Raw genomic sequence first — 20,053 nt, forward strand, 5'->3', positions numbered from 1 at the left:
AATACACCTAAACTGTGACTCAAATACCAAAAGCAATAAAAGGAAGATTAATAAATTTAACAATAGGTAAACATTACCAACACATTTGCATAACAAAAATACCATAAGCAAAGTACAAAACCAAATGAGAAATTAAGAAAGATATTTGGGACTGAGAGCACAAAGGGCAAATATCCATAACATATAAAGAACTTCTAAAAATCAAGAATACCTACAAGTCAGTAGAGGAAGGGGCTAGAAACATAATTAGATACTGTGGCGGGCAGCTTGTCACATGGCCCCAGAGATCCCCACCTAACATGTAGTCAATACCCTGACCCCTTCCTGCGAAGTGTGGGCCGGACCTAGTGGCTTGCTTCTATGAATAGGAAGTGGCAAAAGCCATGGGCTGTGACTTCTGTGGATCAGTTATACAAACATCATGACTTCCTTCTTCTTAGCACTCTCTCCGTTGCTGGCTGTCCCTGGCTGTCTCACTTACTTGCTCTGCCATGTTTTGAGAAGTTCTACGGACATAGGCCCATACGGTAAGGAATTGAAGGCTCTGGCCAGTAGCGTTTGAGGAACTAAGGAAATGAATCCCACCAACAGCAGTGTAAGTGAGCAGTGAAGTGGATCCTTCCCCACTGAGTTTTCAGATGAGACCACAGGCCCAGCTGTCATTTTAATTGCAGCTTTGTGAGAGTCCATGAAGCAGAGGACCCGGCTAAGCTGTGCCCAAACTCCTGATCCACAGAAGCTGCGAGGTAATAAATGTGTGTTGCTTGAGGCCATTTAGTGCTGCAGGAATCTGTTACATAGCAACAGACAACTGACAGACAATGCTGAGAAAAAAACAATAGCCACTAAACATTTGAAAGAGTACAGCCTCACTAAAAAAAAAAGGTCATTGAAATAACCGAGAGATAGCCTTTCTCACCAATCATACTGAAGAAAAATTCAGTGTTTTACAATGTATTCTTTGACAGGGCTGTTAGGAAGCAGACATTTTCATAGCTGGCTCATGGGAGTGCAAAATGGATCCCCCCTGTATTAGTCCATTTGTGTTGTTTATAACAGAATACACGGGACTGGGTGATTTATAAAGAAACAAAATTTATTGCTTACAGTTTCTGAGGCTAGGAAGTCCAAAGTGCATCTGGTGGTGGCAACAGTGACTCAGTGGTCTCACATTCCAAGATGGTGGAAGCAGAGAGAGCAGAGAAAGAAAGACAGACTCTCCTCCTCTTTTAAAACCCTCAGAACCAGGCCCCTGACCACCATTTTTAATCCATCCACTACTGCACAGTCCTGCAATCCAATCACCTCTTCAAGACTCCACCTTTCAATTGCCGTATTAGGATTTCCCACTCTCTTAACAGCCACAGTAGGGGCTAAGTTTCTAATACATAAAATGTGGGGGATACAATTCAAGCTTCAGTGAGTTTTGGAAGGACAAAATTCAATCCACTACACCCCCTATTAGTGGAAGATTTAGCAATGTTTTTTAAAATTACAAATGTATTGACCATTTGATACAGCAGTCCTAGGAATTTATCCCAAAGATATACTGGCAAAAATACAAAAATATATATGCACAAAGTTATAATATGTACACACACACACACACGTTTATACATACATAACTGATTGCATAAATCAGAGCACATCCACACAATAGAATGCTTTGCAGCCATAAAAACAATAAGAAAGATGTTTACATATAGACTGATCTCTAAGAATGTATTACCCAGTGAAAAAAGCAAGGTGCTAAGCTATATACACACTATGATAGCATTTTATAAGAGGTGGAATAAATGTGAACACATACCATTTTGCACATATGTGCAAAAGAAAATACTGAAAAATAAAATTAAAATGTTATCTACAGTGGGAGAGAATAGAATGGGGATAGGAACAGACGTTTATTTAGACTTTTTTCTGAATGAACCTGATTTTGTAAATTTGACTTTGAAATTATGTAAATATTTTACATATTCAACAAGAAAACTATGTAAAAAAGACAAAATAAATCCCTAAAAATAGAAAACAAGCTGAAAGGAATAAACTTAATTGCTTATCAAGCTGGTGATATAACCATACAAAGAAAAATTTTACACCAAATAACTTTATTTATTTATTTTATTTTTATTTTTTTTTGGTTTCAAAGTTGTTTACTATTTGGTGAAACAATTTTTTTAATTGTCATAAAGTGAAATACACATTAACATACATGTTAAATATTAATTAAATCTGCATTGCTGCTATGTGAAAACATTTTATGGTCTGTAGGAAAATGTAATTCCTGAGATTATTGTTGACTTTTACCAATAGTTTTCCTCACTGTCAAAATATCCTTCCTTAAGTGACTTAGGAGTGTGGATTGGGGTTATGATGTTCAATTTTAGACCAATTTTCTAAGTCTCCTAAATGAGTAAATAGGCTCTATCTTCTAAAAAAGGTAGAAAAATAACCACGGTGTGCTGAATTTTTTTTCCCCAAGGTATACCATATGGAAAAATGTAGACTAAACACAAAATAAGTTTTTTCTGAATGACTCTAAATCACCCACAAGAACATACACTTTCCAGTTAATCAGTCCTTGACATACAAGTACGGCAGTCCAGCTATTGTTTTTCATCTATTAAGATATTCTCTGCTAAGTAATTATGTATCTTGAAAGGTAAATTGCTTAAAATTACATTCAATTTGTTTCTCTAAACCAACACATTCTGACATTCACAAAGCAAACACATGGTATGCTGAAACTGAGCTATCACTTGCTATACATACTATTCTGCCACTTGTAAGGGATGCAACCACAACATAAGTCACAAAGAAGCAAGTCTGGCTTTTTATAAATCTGGTAGTGTTTACACTTAAAGATAAACCTCTAAGCCTGAATGTAGAAGGATCAGCAAAACTTTATTTATATCCTAATTCATATTATTTTAGGATAATTTTCAAAACAATCTTATAAGTTCCTAATTGAAATATAAAACAGAATAAAAGTTGTGAGCAATCTTTCTTTCTTGGGTTCATTAAGGCTTTGGAATCATTTATATTGGTGTTGTATACATTTTGATTCTCTTTCACATTTTGACGTACTTGCTCTTGAAAGTGCTAGAACAAATTGAAAGAAAACCATTCTGAAACCACTTGAAAGTATAATCCTACCACAGAGTTTTAAAAGCTTACACAACCTTTTATTTTGTCTGGATCTACACGGCTGCATGATTATAAAATGCATATCTTTTGCTTTGTGATGATTTTCTAATATGCATGAAACATTGAAAAATGGGTATTCACACCAAAGACACCCTATACCAGGCATTTCAGACTGAAACCAAAAATATTTTTAACAACAAATAATGGCCTATTTCACAAATCTGAAATCAATAATTAGTTTTCCTGACCTACAGTTGAAAACAAAATTATCTTTTAACTAAATAAGATCGGCTTTAAAATCCCTTTGGAGATGTTTTTATTTATTAAATGCCTTCATTAACAGCACCATCTTCCATTTCCTGTCACCCCAATTCAATTTCTCCTGCATACAAGGTAATGAGCAGAATGGCTGTGAACCCAGTTAGCATTCCAGCGTTCTGAATCATGAAGAAGGTGAAATCGGTTTTTCTTCCAGTTACCTTTTCTCTCAACATATCATTCATCTCTGGAAACACATCTGCCAGAGAAATATAGAGAAACATGCCTCCAGCAAGTGCAAATATAATATTTGGAGCAAAACTGTTGCCCACCAAAATGCCAAAAGCTAGCCCAATATAGCAGGAACACGCAGAAAGGAAGTTGAATAGCAAGGCTTGTTGAGTGCTCATCCCTGCATTCAGTAGGATCACAAAATCTCCTAACTCATGAGGAAACTCCTCACACAGGATTGCTACAGAAGTACTGAGTTCCTGAAGAAGAGACAAGGTGCAGGAAGCCCCAATTGCTAGGCCATCGATGAAATTGTGGAGGGCATGGCTGACAGTTATCATCCAGGCAATTGTCCCTATTTCTGACAGTTTGGGCCCCTTCAAACAGGTACATGAACTTGAGTCCCTTTTTCCATCCTGTAGAGATACTACAGTGACATTATCAAAATGGATGTGTCCATTAGGCTCTGTGACAGCAGGATTGGCATAGCATGTCACACCATTGATGGCAGGTAATGCTTTAGGTTGATGAGTTTTTTCTTGAGAACCAAAGTCACCATTTCCAAAGTGGGTATGATCATTCTGACCATATGTCTTTAATAACATCTTAAGCATTCTTTCAAAAAAGAAAAATAAGTAAAATCCACCAAACACAGCAACTGCCTTCTCAATATAGTTGTCGACTTTGGGATCAAATCCAAATGCCTCTGGAATAAGTTGGAAAATTGCATTTGAAAAAAGAGTCCCAATAGCCAGCCCCACAAAATAGGTCAAAATCTTTGGGAAATAAGATTTGTTTATCAACGGAGTCAAAATCAGTCCAAGTAGAGATGCCAGATTAATAATTGTCACTGACAGGAATCCATATCCCCAAACTTCTGAAAGACTTGGTTTTGTTTTGGGTTTGGACTGATCCTCACAAGGGTGAAAGTTCAATTGCTGTAAGATTGCTGGACAGATCACAGAGAAGTTTGAGCTGGTTATTTGGGTAGCATTTGAAAAGCCATGAAGGGAAAAGATCTCTTCAGCAGATAAGCACTGGTTGAAGTGCAGTTGGCCGAGTTCCGGGGCGCCCTCTCGGGGGGCGGCTCCCAGCTGCTCCAGCAGGCACCCGAGCTGCGCCGCCGACAGGCTCCGATTCGCGCCGAACACACCCAGCACATCCTCGCTGAAGGCGAGCTCGGGCCCCTTCGCCGCGCCTCCGAGGCCGGCGGCCGCCAGCAGCAGCAGCCCAGCCACCGCCTGGCCCAGGGCCATCCTGGCCGGGGCTGCCCCTCGAGGGCCCACGACTGGCTGGCGCGCACAGGGACGCGCATGGGCGCACCCCACCAAATAACTTTAGAATGCAGTGTTTTGACTATCGAAGCCTAGTACAATCAATTTTAGGGACAAATAGAGCTTCAAAGAAACCTTAACCTTTATCTATTATGCTTACTAATGATATTGGTAATATTTTAAAAATTTTTCTATGTTACAGAATAAAGCAAATAAGTAATTATGTCAGTATTGTTGGGTTTTGAATCTGTGAGAAAGAAATGCAGAATATAATTGCAGCTAAACAACAGTTCTGTAAGTTAAGGACGAATTGAAACTCATAATGATTTTTTTCATCTCAGAAATTCGTATATCCTAGTCTTATCCACTAAAGAGATCGAGATATGGCGACAACTCAGGAGGAAAGTCACCACTGGGGCCCAGCATGTGGTTTCTAAATCCCATCCCCATGTCGAGGGCTCAGTGAAGGAACAGCAGGTTGGATTCAAGGTCTTCTGCCAGACTTGTACAAGATACGCCCGGGAAATCTTGTTGAGGGACAGAATAGAAAGCCTCAAAGACTAATAGGGACTGTTAATAGGTCTGGGGGTTCTTCCTGGGATGATGAAAATGTCCTGCAATTAGGCAGGGTGTTGGTTGTACTATTCTGTGAATATACTAAAAAGCACCGAATTGTACACATTCAAAGATGAATTTTATGGTATGTGCACTGTACTTCAACCAAGCCTTAGAAAAATTATTTAAATAGAGTATTTTTAAGAGCAAAACAAAAAAGATGAACGGGAAGCCCCGTACTGGCAGCGTGCAGACCACAGGTGTCACGTCTATGAGATGCTTACATGATCTCACTGCATTTAGAATTTCCTGCACTCCTGAGATAGTGCTTCTGCAGCAACATCCTTCCCTTTCAAATATTAACTTGCATTTTAGTCATGTTTTTTGAAAGAAAGGAAAATGACTTTGATTTTATGAGAATTACAATTTTTTCTTCAACTTTAAATATGGGAACCAACACTCATGGCTGTTTAAGAAAATGGTCGTTAGCACAATATACCTGTGCTCATTAATATTCTAGGCATGTTTTTAACCAGGAAAAGTTAATTTGTTTAAAAAATAACCTGAAGATTATGAGATGGGAGAGTTTCTAGCCCATACATGAAAAAAAAAAAAAACTTTCGGAATTGTCACTTACTTTTAAAATGAAGTCCATGAATAGGTTCCAAGAGGGTTATGAACTTGTGCATAATTTTGTGTGCATGGGCATTATTCTAGGGAGAATTTCCATAAGGTTAAGAACCTCTGCTATACAAGGTAATTAGATAAGAGCAAATAAATATGTTTTAATTTCAACATTTCTCTCCATAACACTTGATGAATGTAGTTATTAATTGTACTGTTATGTCTTTCTCTGTACCATTTTTTTCTATAGGAAAATCATTTTCATAGAACAAATTTCGTTGAGAAAATGAGGAGTTACATGAGGCAAATAGAATGTTATGATTGTCTTGAATATAGATTTTTTTTTTTTGCTCTTAGAAAATATCAATGGAGACAAGTCAATGGACATATGTGTCCCCATGGCTTCACTGCCAAAGATGCTACAACTTGATCATAAAAAGGAGTAACGAATGCAACTGAGTGAAACATTTTGAACAAATCGAAACCCACAAGTTACTGTTAAAAACATTTATGAGACAATTAGGGAAATTTGAACATTGCGTATTTGAGTACATTAAGAAATTACTGTTAACCTTTTTGATGTGATACTGGCAATGTGGTTTTGTCAAAGAAAGAAGGGGTCCTTATCTTTTAGAAATATATAATGGAGAATTTATGGATAAAATAATATATTGCCAGTGATTTACTACAAAATAATCCAATTCTGTGGTCAGAGCAGGTAGTAAGGGTAGGGATAAAACATGACTAATCATATATTAATAAGTAATGAAGCTGAGAAAATAAAGACTACTTTTGAATGTATTTGAAAATGTCCATGATAAAAACACAGAAACAATCTCATGAGTTCAGACTCAAGAGTTATTGATACTCCAAAAAGAGAAAGAAAAAACTGAAATAGAAAAAAACAAAAAACAAATACATTGGGCAACACCAAAGGTAACTAGGACATTCTCCCTGTCTACTTGAGAAAGCAACACTTAGAGGGAAAAAATAAAGTATTTACCCTGACTTTTTGTAGGCACTAAATTTTATTTGTTTAATTTATTTTTTAAATAGTGCAGTTAAGTTTCACTTCATCTTTTCATCCCCTATTCAGCAAAAATTTATTCTTGGTGGCTGGCTGGTACATTAATCCAAAGCCCTGACTTTGGTGTTACCAGCACCACGCTCTAACCAGTGAGCTAACCGGCCAGCCCTGAATTTTGGACGAAGCAAATGGCCACAGCTAATGAGGGAAAACTCTTTACAAAAGCATCCCAGCTAATAAATCCGGCAAGAATGTTCATGTTAGAATGTCACCACTTGCGATCCTTACTGTGATCCAAACAAGGACAGTCAATAGATGAAACCATTAGGGACAGGGGAAGGTGTGATGAGAAAATTTACAAGAGGGGTCAGACTTCCCCTCCTGGATCCACCACTGATCAGTCTTCGCATCACGAAAAGGAACAAGGATCACGTGCCACCTGCTATGATGCATTCAGTATGCAGTGCATGGCACCGCCTATGACATGGTCTTCCTCAGAGAGGTCACCAGGGATCTAATTGAGCCTCTAGTGGTAACAAGTTAAGTGACAGGACAATTGACCCTCTTTCTTCAGCAAATCCAAATCATTAAAAAACAAAACAAAACATAACAGGCTGTGGGGGGAGTGCCGTGTGTGTGTGTGTGTGTGTGTGTGTGTGTGTGTGTGTGTGTGTGTGTGTGTGTGTGTGTGTGTGATAGATTAAGACTTACGAGGCAGAAGGAGTGGCTTGTCACAAATAAAACTACAGAATTATTTTTGAGGTATTTAAAAATTCAGAGTACTTGATGATAACAAGGAATAATTGTTAGATTTTAGGTTTAATTCGTTTGCAAGAAAATGTCCATTTTTAGAGAGTGATATTGAAGCACATGGAGATGAAGGAACATGATGTCTGGGGGTTACTTTAAAATACTTGGAGAAAAGAAACAGATTTAAAAGGGGGAGGCAAGTGGAGAGGAAGCTAAAATCTCTAATAATTGTTGGTAATTGTTGAGTCTGGTAATGTGTGTGTGACGTTCCTTAGACTCTTCTCTCTACTTTCACACATTTTGGAAAACTTCATATGATATGGAGATGTTATTACCATGGCATAGGATAGAAGGTTCATTATTGTTTCTGGCAGCAGCTTATGAGGGAGATGCGAGAGCTTAATGTACTCAAAAACTCTTACTTCCATACAGCAGGTTTATAGTATTGACTATCTACTTTAGCCAACAATTAAATCGAGATCCTATAAGACCAACTGACATGTGAGCAAGACATGATTTTTGTTTGCTTGTTTTTTAATGAAAGCTCCCAATTCAACCACCTCATCTTATGCACAAGATAACAAAAAGAAACGGTTGGCCAGGTTTTGTCACAAACTACATTTGCCTTGGTCTTGAGTCCTTGGAATTACTTGGTAGAGCATCTTGGTAAGACTTCTCATAAACTCCTGGGAATCTGGGATTTGCAAAGCCAATGCAACCTGGAAATGCATATTTCTCGAACCTTGGGATGTACTGGGTTGTCCAGGGAAAATTTGTAAGAGAGGAAAAGCAAGCCACTTAAAAACATCAGGAAGGCAGCTATCGTTGCCACTATAATGGCACTCCCAATTTCCTGAGTATCTGGCTTGAAGGGTAAATGGTAAGCTGGTGGGAAGGCAATACCCTTGGGGTTCAGGATGGAGTAGTAATTCCAGAGCACAGCAATTAAGATACAGACACCAGCAGTTATGTTCAGAATTCCTGAAGCAATGAATGGCCTGCGGGTGGCATTATTCTGAAGAATCCCCATGTACACATTCCTAAGTGCAAAGATGTTGAAAGCTCTCCCCAAGAGCCCTAGAATGGCAGCAGCCATCAGGAGGTGTTGAGCGGCACGGATAGCAGGAGGAAGGAAGGTGTCACGGTAGGTGTATTGGTGGCAAACTTTGGCTTTGCTGAAGTTATAGTGGTAAACGCAGACTCTCCAGATTCCCACACTGGCAAGGCAAGAGGTGGCATGGGAGCAGTCATCTGTGTGCCACATTTGCCACTCCACAAAGCCCATGGAAGACATGCAGAGGATCCATCCTATGCTGGAAAGTGCAAAACCTGCTACTTGGCGATTGGCACTATTGATGGTCATGGCAGCAATGTTCCCTGCGGAAATGAAAAGAAATACAGGGAGTTATGAGGGTAGGCTGCTCGGGCCGGGGACAGTCCCCATGACTGAGAAGTACCAGGAGGGAAGTGCATATGAGCGTCTGAGAAAGGAGACATTTGACCCTCTTGCTCTCCTGGTGGGGGCAGAGGCTGAGCAAACCCTGTGAAGGGCCATTTGGCAACGTTTGTCAAAAGCCTGAAAATGCACAATCCTTCAAACAGGCAATTCCACTTCTGGGCATTGGTCCCAAGGTGTAATTAAGGTTTGCCAAAAATCCTTAGTCACAAAGATGTTCATCACAGTTCGTTATATTGAAAAATGAGAAACAACTTTGAGTTCAACTGTAGAGCTTGGTTAAATAATTTACGCTGTACCCAGGCAATGGAGCTACCTACCAACATGAAAAATAGAAATGGAGTCATATGAGCTGTAATATTTCATGCTTTTCTCTTAGCATAGTGTTTTGAAGGTTCATACATGTTGTAGCATGTATGAGAAGTTTGTCCCTTTGCATTGCTGAGTAGTATTCTACTATATGGAGTTACACAGTTTCTTTATTCATTCATCAGTTTTTGAACATGTGGATTGATTCTATGTCCAGGCTACTATGAAAAATGAGGCTGTAAACGTGTGCATACAAAATTTTGCATGGACATAGGTTCTCATTTCTTTCGTTTAGTTACCTGGGAATAGAATTGGTGGATCATATGGTAATCGTATACTTAACTTTATTTATTTATCTATTTATATTGAATCATAATTGATTATACATATTTTGGGGGTTCAGTGTTGACATATGTTGATCAAATGAATATACTAGTATGGGTATTGTTACAAATTGTACTTATTCTTTATGCCCCTTGCCCAATCTCTCCCCATCCCCCTGTGCCTCCCCCATTTCCCCACTAATTACCCTACATTTCTTCTCTCCCTCTGAAAGAGTAATGGTTATTTGGTTGATTTGTTGCCTAGATGATCTGTCCAATGCTGAGAGTTGTGTTCAGGTCCCCCAATATTATCATAGAGCAGATGCTTCTTCTGTCACTCTGGAATGGGCTTTGTGGAGAGAGACATCCTCTTCTTTTCTTTGGTCTCTCCTGGTGACTCTCTTTGTGTTAATGTACTCCAGTGGCTGGTGGACCATCTGTGTGGTGGTTGTGGTGTCTAGCCACACTTGCAGCAGCTGTGGTTACTGTGGTGGCTGTGGCAGGCCACCCACCTGGAGGGCATGTTTTTGGCATGCTCCTTGGTGCTAGCAGTGTGCCTGGTTATGGGATGTGTGTTGCTTTTCCCCAAACGGATTTGTCACCCACCTCCCCTGGGTGATGGAGCCACAAAAGATTACTCAAAGCCCGTCTCTTCTGAGCAGTGAGAAGCCCCGAAGTGGTTAAGTTCCTCGGGAGCCCTCAAGTGAGAGGCTTCCCTTCCTTGGGAAATTAAGCCCCATTTGGGGTTCTCTTCCAGCATTTATTTTCCAGACCAGGAAGTTACAGAAAGAGAACATAGGTGGGATTATATTTTAACAATATAGGCTGGTAACTTTCAGTGAAACAAGTCAGATGACATTCCTTTAGACAATTAAGTGATCCACCAACAAAAGCTTGATCTTAGCAAACATTCTTCTACTTCCAGCGATTTTCCATGATCTTTACATATCAATCAGTAGCCTGTCTGTCTTTGATCCAGCAACCTTGCTGTTTAAGAATTCTTTATCTTGCACCAGAGACTTCATAGCCTGAGGAAAATTTCCTGTCCTTTGCAAGGTCACTATTTGAAACTGCAAGGCTTTGGAAAACCAGGCCCTGTGAGGTACATTTGCTTTATGAATCCTCTACAGATGGGGGGTCTGGTCCCTGGCTCGGTGCCTATATTTAACTTTTCTGAAATTGCTAAGTTGTTTCCCCAACTGGCTGCAGCAATGGACAAAGGTTTCAGTTTCTCCATATCTTCTCCAACATTTTTTATTTTTAGTCTTTTTGCTTATAGCCATTCTAGGTACCATTATATGTGACCAAAAGAAAGATGTTCACAATATATCAAGTATAAACAGCATATTACAAAATAGTATGTACAATGCAATCATGAATATAAATTGAACTGGGAGGTTAACTGCTGGTATTAAAAGAAATTTTTAACTAGGCTTGAAAGATTATGAGTTTTTTAAAGCTATTTGTATTGTGAAGAATCACCATGTATAGAAAAGCACACAACATCTAAGTGTACAGTTCGATGACCCATGACAGGGCAAATGCCCATGTAGCCCCCACTCAGTTTAAGACATACAGTATCACCACTTCCTCACTTTTCTTTATCGTTTTACCACCTCAGCATGCATCCCCAAACAGCTCAGCTCAATTTTGCTTGTATTTCACAATGGGAATCAGGCAGTAGGCATTCCTGTGTGACTGGCTTTTCACTCAACATTGTGTTTAATTTTGACACTCGAATTGTGACTTTTCTTAATGGTGTCTGGCTGTGCACTAGTTTCAGATATTTCTGTCATAAGTATTATTTTTTAAAATAATAAAACAATAAAAAGATTTCTTTAAGAAGCTGTCAAGCAGTGGAGGATTAATTAGTTCTGCTATAGAAATACACTTTAATACCTAGTATATGTTAAAGTGCAGTCATTCATTCACTGTAATATTTAGCTGATATTAAAGCAGGAGAGCATTGAAGAACAAGCAAAAATGTCCCTGTAGGTTGGAATCCAAAATGCAGATAACAAAACCATAAGTACATAGTATGATCTTATTTTTGCCTATCATAAAATATGCTGGGAAGATACAAAGTAAGGCATCTGAATACCAGGATTGCTAGTGATTTTTCTTTTTATGTTTTAAGGTTAAACTCTATTACTTTTTTAATTGGAAAAAATGATGGAGCAAACAAAGATACAAACGTAGAAATGCATTGGTAAATGATTATCAAGAATAACAAAAACATTGTGTCTTCTGACCCAATCTCTCACTTCTTGGAATAGATTGCAGTGCATAAATCAGAGGTGTGGGGTCAAAGTGTCTGGGTGCCAGTGCTCACGTGCAGTGTTATTATACTGGGAATAAGGAATATCTGGAGACAATATATGAAGCAAGAGGGGATACACAAGTACATTTCATAATTCCAGATGATATACCGTATTATTCAACCATATACACCGTATACACGTATGTTTTAATTACAGGAAAATATTCACTGTATTTTAAGTAGGGGGAGAGGATGAAAAGAATATATGTCCTTCTGTGTGTTTGTAGTTGAATGACCCCAGCTTTGTTTTTAAAAGACACCCATGTATATATGGATAAACGTTTGGAAGGCAGTACTTCAAAATGTCACCTCTGGGTGGTGAAATACTTATTTTCTTCACTCTTTTTTGTGCATTCCGATCTTTCAACAGTGAAAAGATGTCACATAAAACGAACCCTTGACCTTTGAAAAGAAGGTGAAAGTGTGAGTTTTTACGGGTTTTATCTTAAGGCAGCCTCTCCACATGCATCCCTTCCATGTGCGGCAGGAGGGAGTGAAGGATGGAGTCCCCGACGGGGAAGTCCGTGGTGCTCCCTCTGAGGGAACCCGGGAAAGAGATTTCCCTGAAGCTGATCATCTGCAAAATGAGCAGAATGTAATTCCTGGGAAAAATGTCTGAAGGCATCTCCATTTTCATTGCTCGAAGAAGCAGCATTGAAACGCAACACAGTTATCTCATTTTTCAGACAAAACTTTATTGATCCCAGAGATAAAATAAGATCATACTATGTACTTATGGTTTTGTTTTCTGCATTTATTGCAAGCTGACCGTGTGCCAGCTAAAAAAGGTGGTCCCTCCAGGACTTTCTGCGTCAATGGGGAAAGGAGGCGTCAACACATGGATCACAACACAACACGCTGAATGCCACAGCTGGGGTGTCAGGCGAGGTCTGCGGGTGCACCGAGGCAGAAGGGGGTTCCAGGTGGTCACTCAGTGGGGATCACTCCAATGGGCTCTTTTACTAAGTTCTACTGATGGTTGGATTTATTAGGAACCACCCTTTTAGGAAAATTCATCCATTTACCGAAGCCATGGGTGTGTCTACTGGCATTTCCTTTTCTGAGAGCTAAAACTACATCAGACAGGTGCAAACTCCTCCACTCACTTCATTCCCATGACTTCTAAAAAGCTCGTCTGTTAGCACTTCATCCTACTTGGAACCACAGAATAATGGGACAGCCGGCGCCTGCTTAAATCACTGGCTGCCATCTCCGGGTATGGCAAGCCCCGGATTCCTCCAGCAGAACACTCGGGAACTTCGCTTCGTTACTCCTTACAAAAGACACCACCTCTCTCTTCCTGGAGCCCTTCTCTGTGTCCACCTGTGTCTTTCTTCTACAGTGACAGTCCACTGAATTCCACAGCGTTGGAAGGCATTGACCCTGCCGCTAAATGTGTTTTAATCCCTCAGGGGCCATAAGATGTTCTCCTTTGAGACCAATTAAGGCCCTGGAAGTGGTGATTTGAAAATCCATTCACCTTCAGAGTCTAAACCGCATAATCTGGGTTCCTATCAGATAAGATGGTTCAAGTCAATCTCCTATGTGGGGCCTGAGATCCCCTGATCTTTCCTTCTTCTGGGAAGCAGTTGGGCTTAACAGGCTCATTATGGACACTGGTCCTTTTCGGAGAACGTCTCAATGGCCCTTTTAAGAAATAGGTTTTCTATCTAAAGTAAGAAAGAGGAAGATGCTTTCTTAAAGTTTGTGTCAGTAATTGTGCTCTAAGTATTCTTTGTAAAAAATCACCCTCTTCAAAAGTAAGCTTGCTTGGGTTACATGTATGTGAAATGAATATATATTCACTTATACATTCACATACACACACTTCTATACAACACTGGCGAAAATATTATCTTTAATGAACATATACTACTTGTGTATTCATATTGAATACATATAAAAAACGTATTTATTCATATATATGTTTGTATAAAATATTGAGAAAATATTGTCTATCAGTATCCCTGTAAAATTTAGAAGTAAAACTTATTAGAGGTCAACATAGATCTTCAAATTCTATTTTGCGTAAAAATATGAGTCAGAACCTTCCCCACCCATGGCGTGTGTCCTGCCTCTCCCAAATGGCCCAGTGGAGGTTGACTGGTGGCAAACCCCCCATCCCGGAATAAGATCCGCTAGTCCCCCACCCCAACACTGGAGGGGAGGGGGTGGCTGCTCAGAGCCTTGAAGAATCCCACCTTCAATAGAGGACGAGCAGCAAGATAATGTACCACCTGCCATTGCCACTATAAGCAAGTGAGAGGAACACGAAAATCTTCCATCGGCATCTTTCTCTTGGGGGGTCACAATATTTCCAGTTCATTGTGCTCAAAAGAATCCAAGAATGGTCTTGTCCACAGAGGGGCACAACCCCAGATTTGGCCTCTCTTGAACGCTGTGCTATGGCTCATCTCTGCCTCTCCCCCTCCTCAAATTAAAGCTCCCCCTGGGTCTCTGTTATGCCGTCATTACGGGTAGCTCAGCAGCTTGTCTTGGAGATCCTCTACTGCTGATCACTGTCATCCCAGGTCAACCAACAACCCACCAGGAGAGAAACCAAGGCCGGTATGGACATTTATGGGTTGGCCCAGGTGAAGAATCCTCAACGTCCGAAGGCTTATTTTCTCAGCTGACTGTAAATCCAATATTCCAAAAGATTGTTTTCCCTGCTACATCCCGTCATTATCTGCTCTGAAACCATTGGGGTCGACTTGGGCGGGCCAGACAATTGCGAGGTTTTAACATCTTTACCTAGAATTTTCATTGGAAAGTTAATACTAATCTTGGTTTTGAAAACTTGTTTTTCAAACTCATTTTAGACTTACAAAAACTTGCAAAATCATACAGAGAATTCTTATATACCATTTACCCAGCTACTCCCAATGTTCAGATCTGACATAACCATGATTGTAATTAACATCAGCACAATACAATTAACTAAATTACAGATCTTATTTGAATATCATAACTTTTCCCACTGATGTCCTTTTTCTGGTCAAGGATCCAGGAGCCCACATTGTCTTTAGTTGTTGTATCTCCTTAGTCTCCCCCAACCTGTGACAGGTTCTCAGTATTTCCTTGTCTTTCTTCTCCTTGAGACTATTAGATAGTACTAGTCAGATATTTTGCAAAATATCCACTAATTTTGGTTTTCCAGATGTTTCTTCATGATTGGAAAGAGTTTGTACATTTTGGAATAACAAAGAAATTATGTGTATCCTTCCCAGTGCGTGAGGTCAAGGCGCTCACAATGTCTGTATGTCTCATGACTGGGGATGCGGGGCCCCATCACTTGGATGAGGGAGTATCTGCTGATTTCTTTCGTCTAAAGCTATTTTCCTTTGTATTTAATCTTTCTCTTGTGTTTAATAAATATCTTGGGGGAATTACTTTGAGACTATACGAATTCATTGTCTTCCATCTTTTCACCCTCTAATTTTTTTTTCCAGAGTGAGCTTTTTCCCTGTGGGCTCCAGTGTCCCTTCCCCATGGCTGCATTCTTTTTTGAGCACTTCCTTACTTGCTGGTACCACAAGGAATCAACCATTTCTTCAAAGAGCCCTGGTTCCTTTTACTGAAGAACAGTAGGACTAAACTGAATTTTGTCAGCACACTGAGAATTGAACTGTTTGGAGGGGTTGACTCTTGTTAGTTTCTTGGAATTCCAGTTGGCGTATAAACCAAATGCCCTACTTTGAAGAATGCACATTAGGAAGATTAATTGCCACCTGACATCTCTTCTTGGTCACGTAATACATACTGCAGATTACGACCTAACCAAACTCCACAGCTCCCTTCCTCACCGCGCCGCTTTCAGCCTTTGCCCTAGCATCATCTTCACAGTGGGCCCTTCCTCACCAATCTTCCAAAAACGGCACCTCCCAGGCCATCACTCCCCGCTCCCTCCTGGCTTTACTTTGTCACCATCTGCAATGTCTTACTTTTTTCCTTCCTTCCTTCCTTCCTTCTTGCTGGTCTTCCTCACCTTACCTGTCTTGTTTACCACTATGCCGTAGCCCTTCCAGCACTGCTTGGTCAAAGGAGGCACATGTGAGTGAATGAGCAAACAGACGGAACTTTTTAGGTGCGGTGATGGCTCCCGATTTCCTCTGGCCACATGGAATTGCTTCCTGACTCCCAATCTGCGCCACCTTCCTGGGAAGGTGCAGCTTCTCCCCTTTTCCCACCTGCTTCTTTGGGGACAGAATGTGGCAAGTCTCTTCCCATCACATTTCCCTCCTTCCTTTCTACATTTCTCCCAAGACCTTACTGGGAACTAGGGTTTTTACAGAGGTAATCAAATTAAAGTGAGGTCATTAAGGTGAGCCTTAAACAATGTGACTGGTGTCCTTCTACGAAGAGAAGGTATGTACAGAGGGAAGACATTTGTGGAGCATAAACTATGTGCAAAACACTCTCCTGGGTGCTGGGAAGGGTGCAGAGGAATAGTTCACAGACCCCCATCCCCTCAAGGAAGATCCATCTGGCCTCTGTGTGGCGAGGTGGGAGCCTGGATGGGACAGGTGCAGTGGAGGCACAGGGCCAATGCCCACGAGGCAGGGAGGATGTCACAGCAGCCCGCACAGCATCCCGTGCAGGAGCAGGGAAGGCTCACTCCAGGCTGAAATCAGAAAGCTCTACCAGGGCCAGAAGCTCCCTGGCAGATGCCACCTTTATAACAATCATTCTTTATGGCCACATAATCCTGAATACATCAGTCTGAAGGGACAATTGAACTGGCACCTTGGTAGGAATGTGAGAGTGGGGCTGAGTGACTTTAACTGACTTTGAGAATTCCTTTTGAGGTGACTTCAGGAACTGCCAGTTGGGGGCTGGCTGCTGGAACATGTGGGCTGGCAGGAAGCATTTAAATGTGCAAGGTAATTGCATCTGTTGTTAGAGAGAGGAATTCAGTGAGTGGAAGAGATGGCACGACACAGCCTCTGCTGGCACAGACTCTGCCACCCAGGGACACTGGGCAACTGAGCCCACCAGTCTCCAGTACAGTGCATTTGGGAGAACACTGTTTGGAAGGGAACGACAATTAATTAATGAGTTAAAGTTGTGGGCTCCCTCTGACGTCCCAGGGTTGGGCCAGAGATGGGGAGTGCAGACCCTGTCTCTAAAGGTGAGGGATTCATCAGTGCTGGCAAAGCCACATTAGAGAAGTCACTTTGTCCTCAACTCAGAGAGGTCCATGCACAAGAGAGATGAAGAAACTCCTCCTTCCCAGAGCTGTGGGACAGAGAATCGCCTGCAGGTGCAACAGTGGGACCAGAAAACCAGTGAAGGCACCTCCCACCCATATTTACACACATATACACAGGTGTGTCAGTGTGTGTGTGTGTGTGTGTGTGTGTGTGTGTGTGTGTGTGTGTACATGCACACGCATGCATTGAGGAAGAAAGATCCATTACCAAGGGTAAACGTTACAGAACAATGTGTATTTTATAATTTGTGTAAATATGAAAGGATACACATGTCTTCTTACCATACATCTGAATATACATGGAATGTTCTGGAAAGACAGCACCTGGAACCACTGAAGGCAGTTTCTGGGAGTGGGGTCTGGGATGGGAGGGCAATACCCTGTTCACAGTATGCCTTCGGGCACTATTTATGTACCATACACACACATGGTTTTCATTAAAGAAAGAGAGACACAGAGACAGACAGACAGACTGAGAGAGACAGAGCAAGGGGAGGTGTCCTGGCAAGGAAAACTGTTCAAAATACTTTGCTAAGTAAAAACTTCAGTTGCAGAAGAGTTTGTATAGGAAGGTCCATTTCTGTAAAAGTTAATTATATATTTTATATAATACCTGTTCATATATATATTAGAAAATAAATATATAATTATAAAAATATGTGCATATATATATTATACAAGCTATAAAACATGTTTGCTTATGATAGAGAGTGGGTGCAGGAAATGGTAAAAGTTCTTACCTCTGGGAAGGGAGACTGGGTTGGGCACTGGTGGGAGAACTTCTTCCTTATCTCAGGCGACCTCTGTTGGATCAAGGGATGCCCTCCACTGTGGAGGTGGGGACGGGGCTAGGAAAGAAAAGGCTGTCAGAGAAGCTGTTCAATATTTGTAGAATGAAAAATCAAACAGACGGAAATCAGAGGGTTATTTTTTTACAAGTGTAGTTCCAAGCGTATTATTAATTTTTGCATACATATTTTTATCCTCAGTATCTGTGTTGACATTTTCTCTGTTCTCTTTTAACTCTACCTGCTGTAAAATATATTGAGCATAATGTGCTATCACTTCACATCCATTAGGATCATTAAAATCAACAACAAAACCAGAAAATAACAAGTACTGCTGAGCACGTGAAGAAACTGGAACCCTGTGCATTGCTGGCGGGAATGTAAAAAACGGTGCAGCCACTGTGGAAAATATGGCGATTTCTGAAAAAAGTAGACAGAATTACCATATGATCCAGCAATTCCACTTCTGGGTCTATGCCCAAAAGAAGTGAAAGCAGGAACTCAAAAATATATTCACACGCCCACGTTCATGGCGGCACTATTCACAGCAGCCAAGAGGTGGGACCCGGTGTCCGTCCGTGGATGAGTCATAAGCGAAACATGGTGTATCCAGACAGTGGAATGTCACACCTACTTACAGGCTTAAAAAGGAAGGAGGGGAATTCTGACACACGCTACAACATGGATGACCCTCAAGGCCATCATGCTAAGTGACATAAGCCAGACACACAGGACAAACAGTGTCTGATACCACTTCTGGGAAGTACGTAGAGGAGTCAAACTCAGAGACAGGAAGTAGAATTAGGGGTATCAGGGTCTGGGAGCGGGGGAGTGAGGACAGAGTTAAGGTCAGCAGTGTTTAATGTGGACAGTTCCAGTTGGGGAAGATGAAAAAGTTCTGGAGGTGGATGGTGGTGATGGTGGCACACAATGTCAATGTCCTCAATGCCACTGAACTGTACATTCAAAATGGTTCAAATGGTAAACTTTGTCATGTACACTTTACCCCAATTTAAAACAGCACAGCAAAGAAGGACTAAGGCTCCACTAACCAGTGATGTGGTCTCCAAGTGAGCCACGAGTCGCGGGGAGGACAGCCAGCTCGCTGGGTGGCAGGTCTGGGGTGGACACAGCTCCTCTCAGACGTCCATCCCAGCCCTTTGTCACTGGCTTCTGAGCCACACTGTGGGCCGGTCTCGATTCTGAGGCCCTTGCCTCGGCCTTCCACTTATCACTGCATTCCACCAGCCACTGTTCCCGCCTTCTAAATTCCCAGTTGCTAGGCACGGCCACCATGGCAGTGCCCGTTCTTCACTGGGCCACAGCACTGTCTTTGGTGTCTTTTCTTGGTCATGTCTCTTCTTTGTCTGTTAGCCTTGGGGGGCAGAGTATGTTTACCAGTGGACCATCAGAGTCCATCTCAAGTCTCTCTTGTCCCTCCCACATTGTATTTAATTCATATCACAGGGAGGTAATGACATGTTTTAAAGCAATGGCAATGTATGAATGCAGGTGTCAGCAGAGGTGGCACTGACCTGGGTGAAATGTAATTGTGAAAGGCCATCGACAATGAACACATTAGGAAGGACATGGTTAATTCATGGGAAGTGACCTCCCAGTTGAGTCATGGGCTTGTTGGGACATAGTACACATGGTGAAATAGTGATTGGGCATAGCTTCAGATGGGGCTTCTGTAATAAGAAATGAGATGGCCAAAAAGGCCAATGATGTCAGCAAGCCAGTGCGGAGGGCTAGATGTCATGTGGAAGTCAAAACTCC

The 20,053-nt window shown here is 41.1% G+C and overlaps 1 protein-coding gene across 1 annotated transcript; it reads right to left on the reverse strand.

Annotated features, from left to right (window-relative positions):
* Nucleotides 1-3,231: 3,231 nt before the first annotated feature.
* On the reverse strand, nt 3,232-4,892 carry LOC134367395 (metal cation symporter ZIP8-like). The gene has a single exon (XM_063084139.1). It carries the CDS (start codon nt 4,890-4,892, stop codon nt 3,510-3,512), a length of 1,383 nt encoding a protein of 460 aa, XP_062940209.1. The 3' UTR covers nt 3,232-3,509.
* Between the last annotated feature and the right edge of the window lie 15,161 nt (nt 4,893-20,053).

This window comes from Cynocephalus volans, chromosome X (assembly GCF_027409185.1).
Source record: "Cynocephalus volans isolate mCynVol1 chromosome X, mCynVol1.pri, whole genome shotgun sequence".
In the NCBI taxonomy this organism is placed as follows: domain Eukaryota; kingdom Metazoa; phylum Chordata; class Mammalia; order Dermoptera; family Cynocephalidae; genus Cynocephalus; species Cynocephalus volans.

Excerpts from the sequence above, each read along its gene's own strand:
- LOC134367395 (XM_063084139.1), bottom strand. The coding sequence starts at position 4,892 with ATGGCCCTGGGCCAGGCGGTGGCTGGGCTGCTGCTGCTGGCGGCCGCC.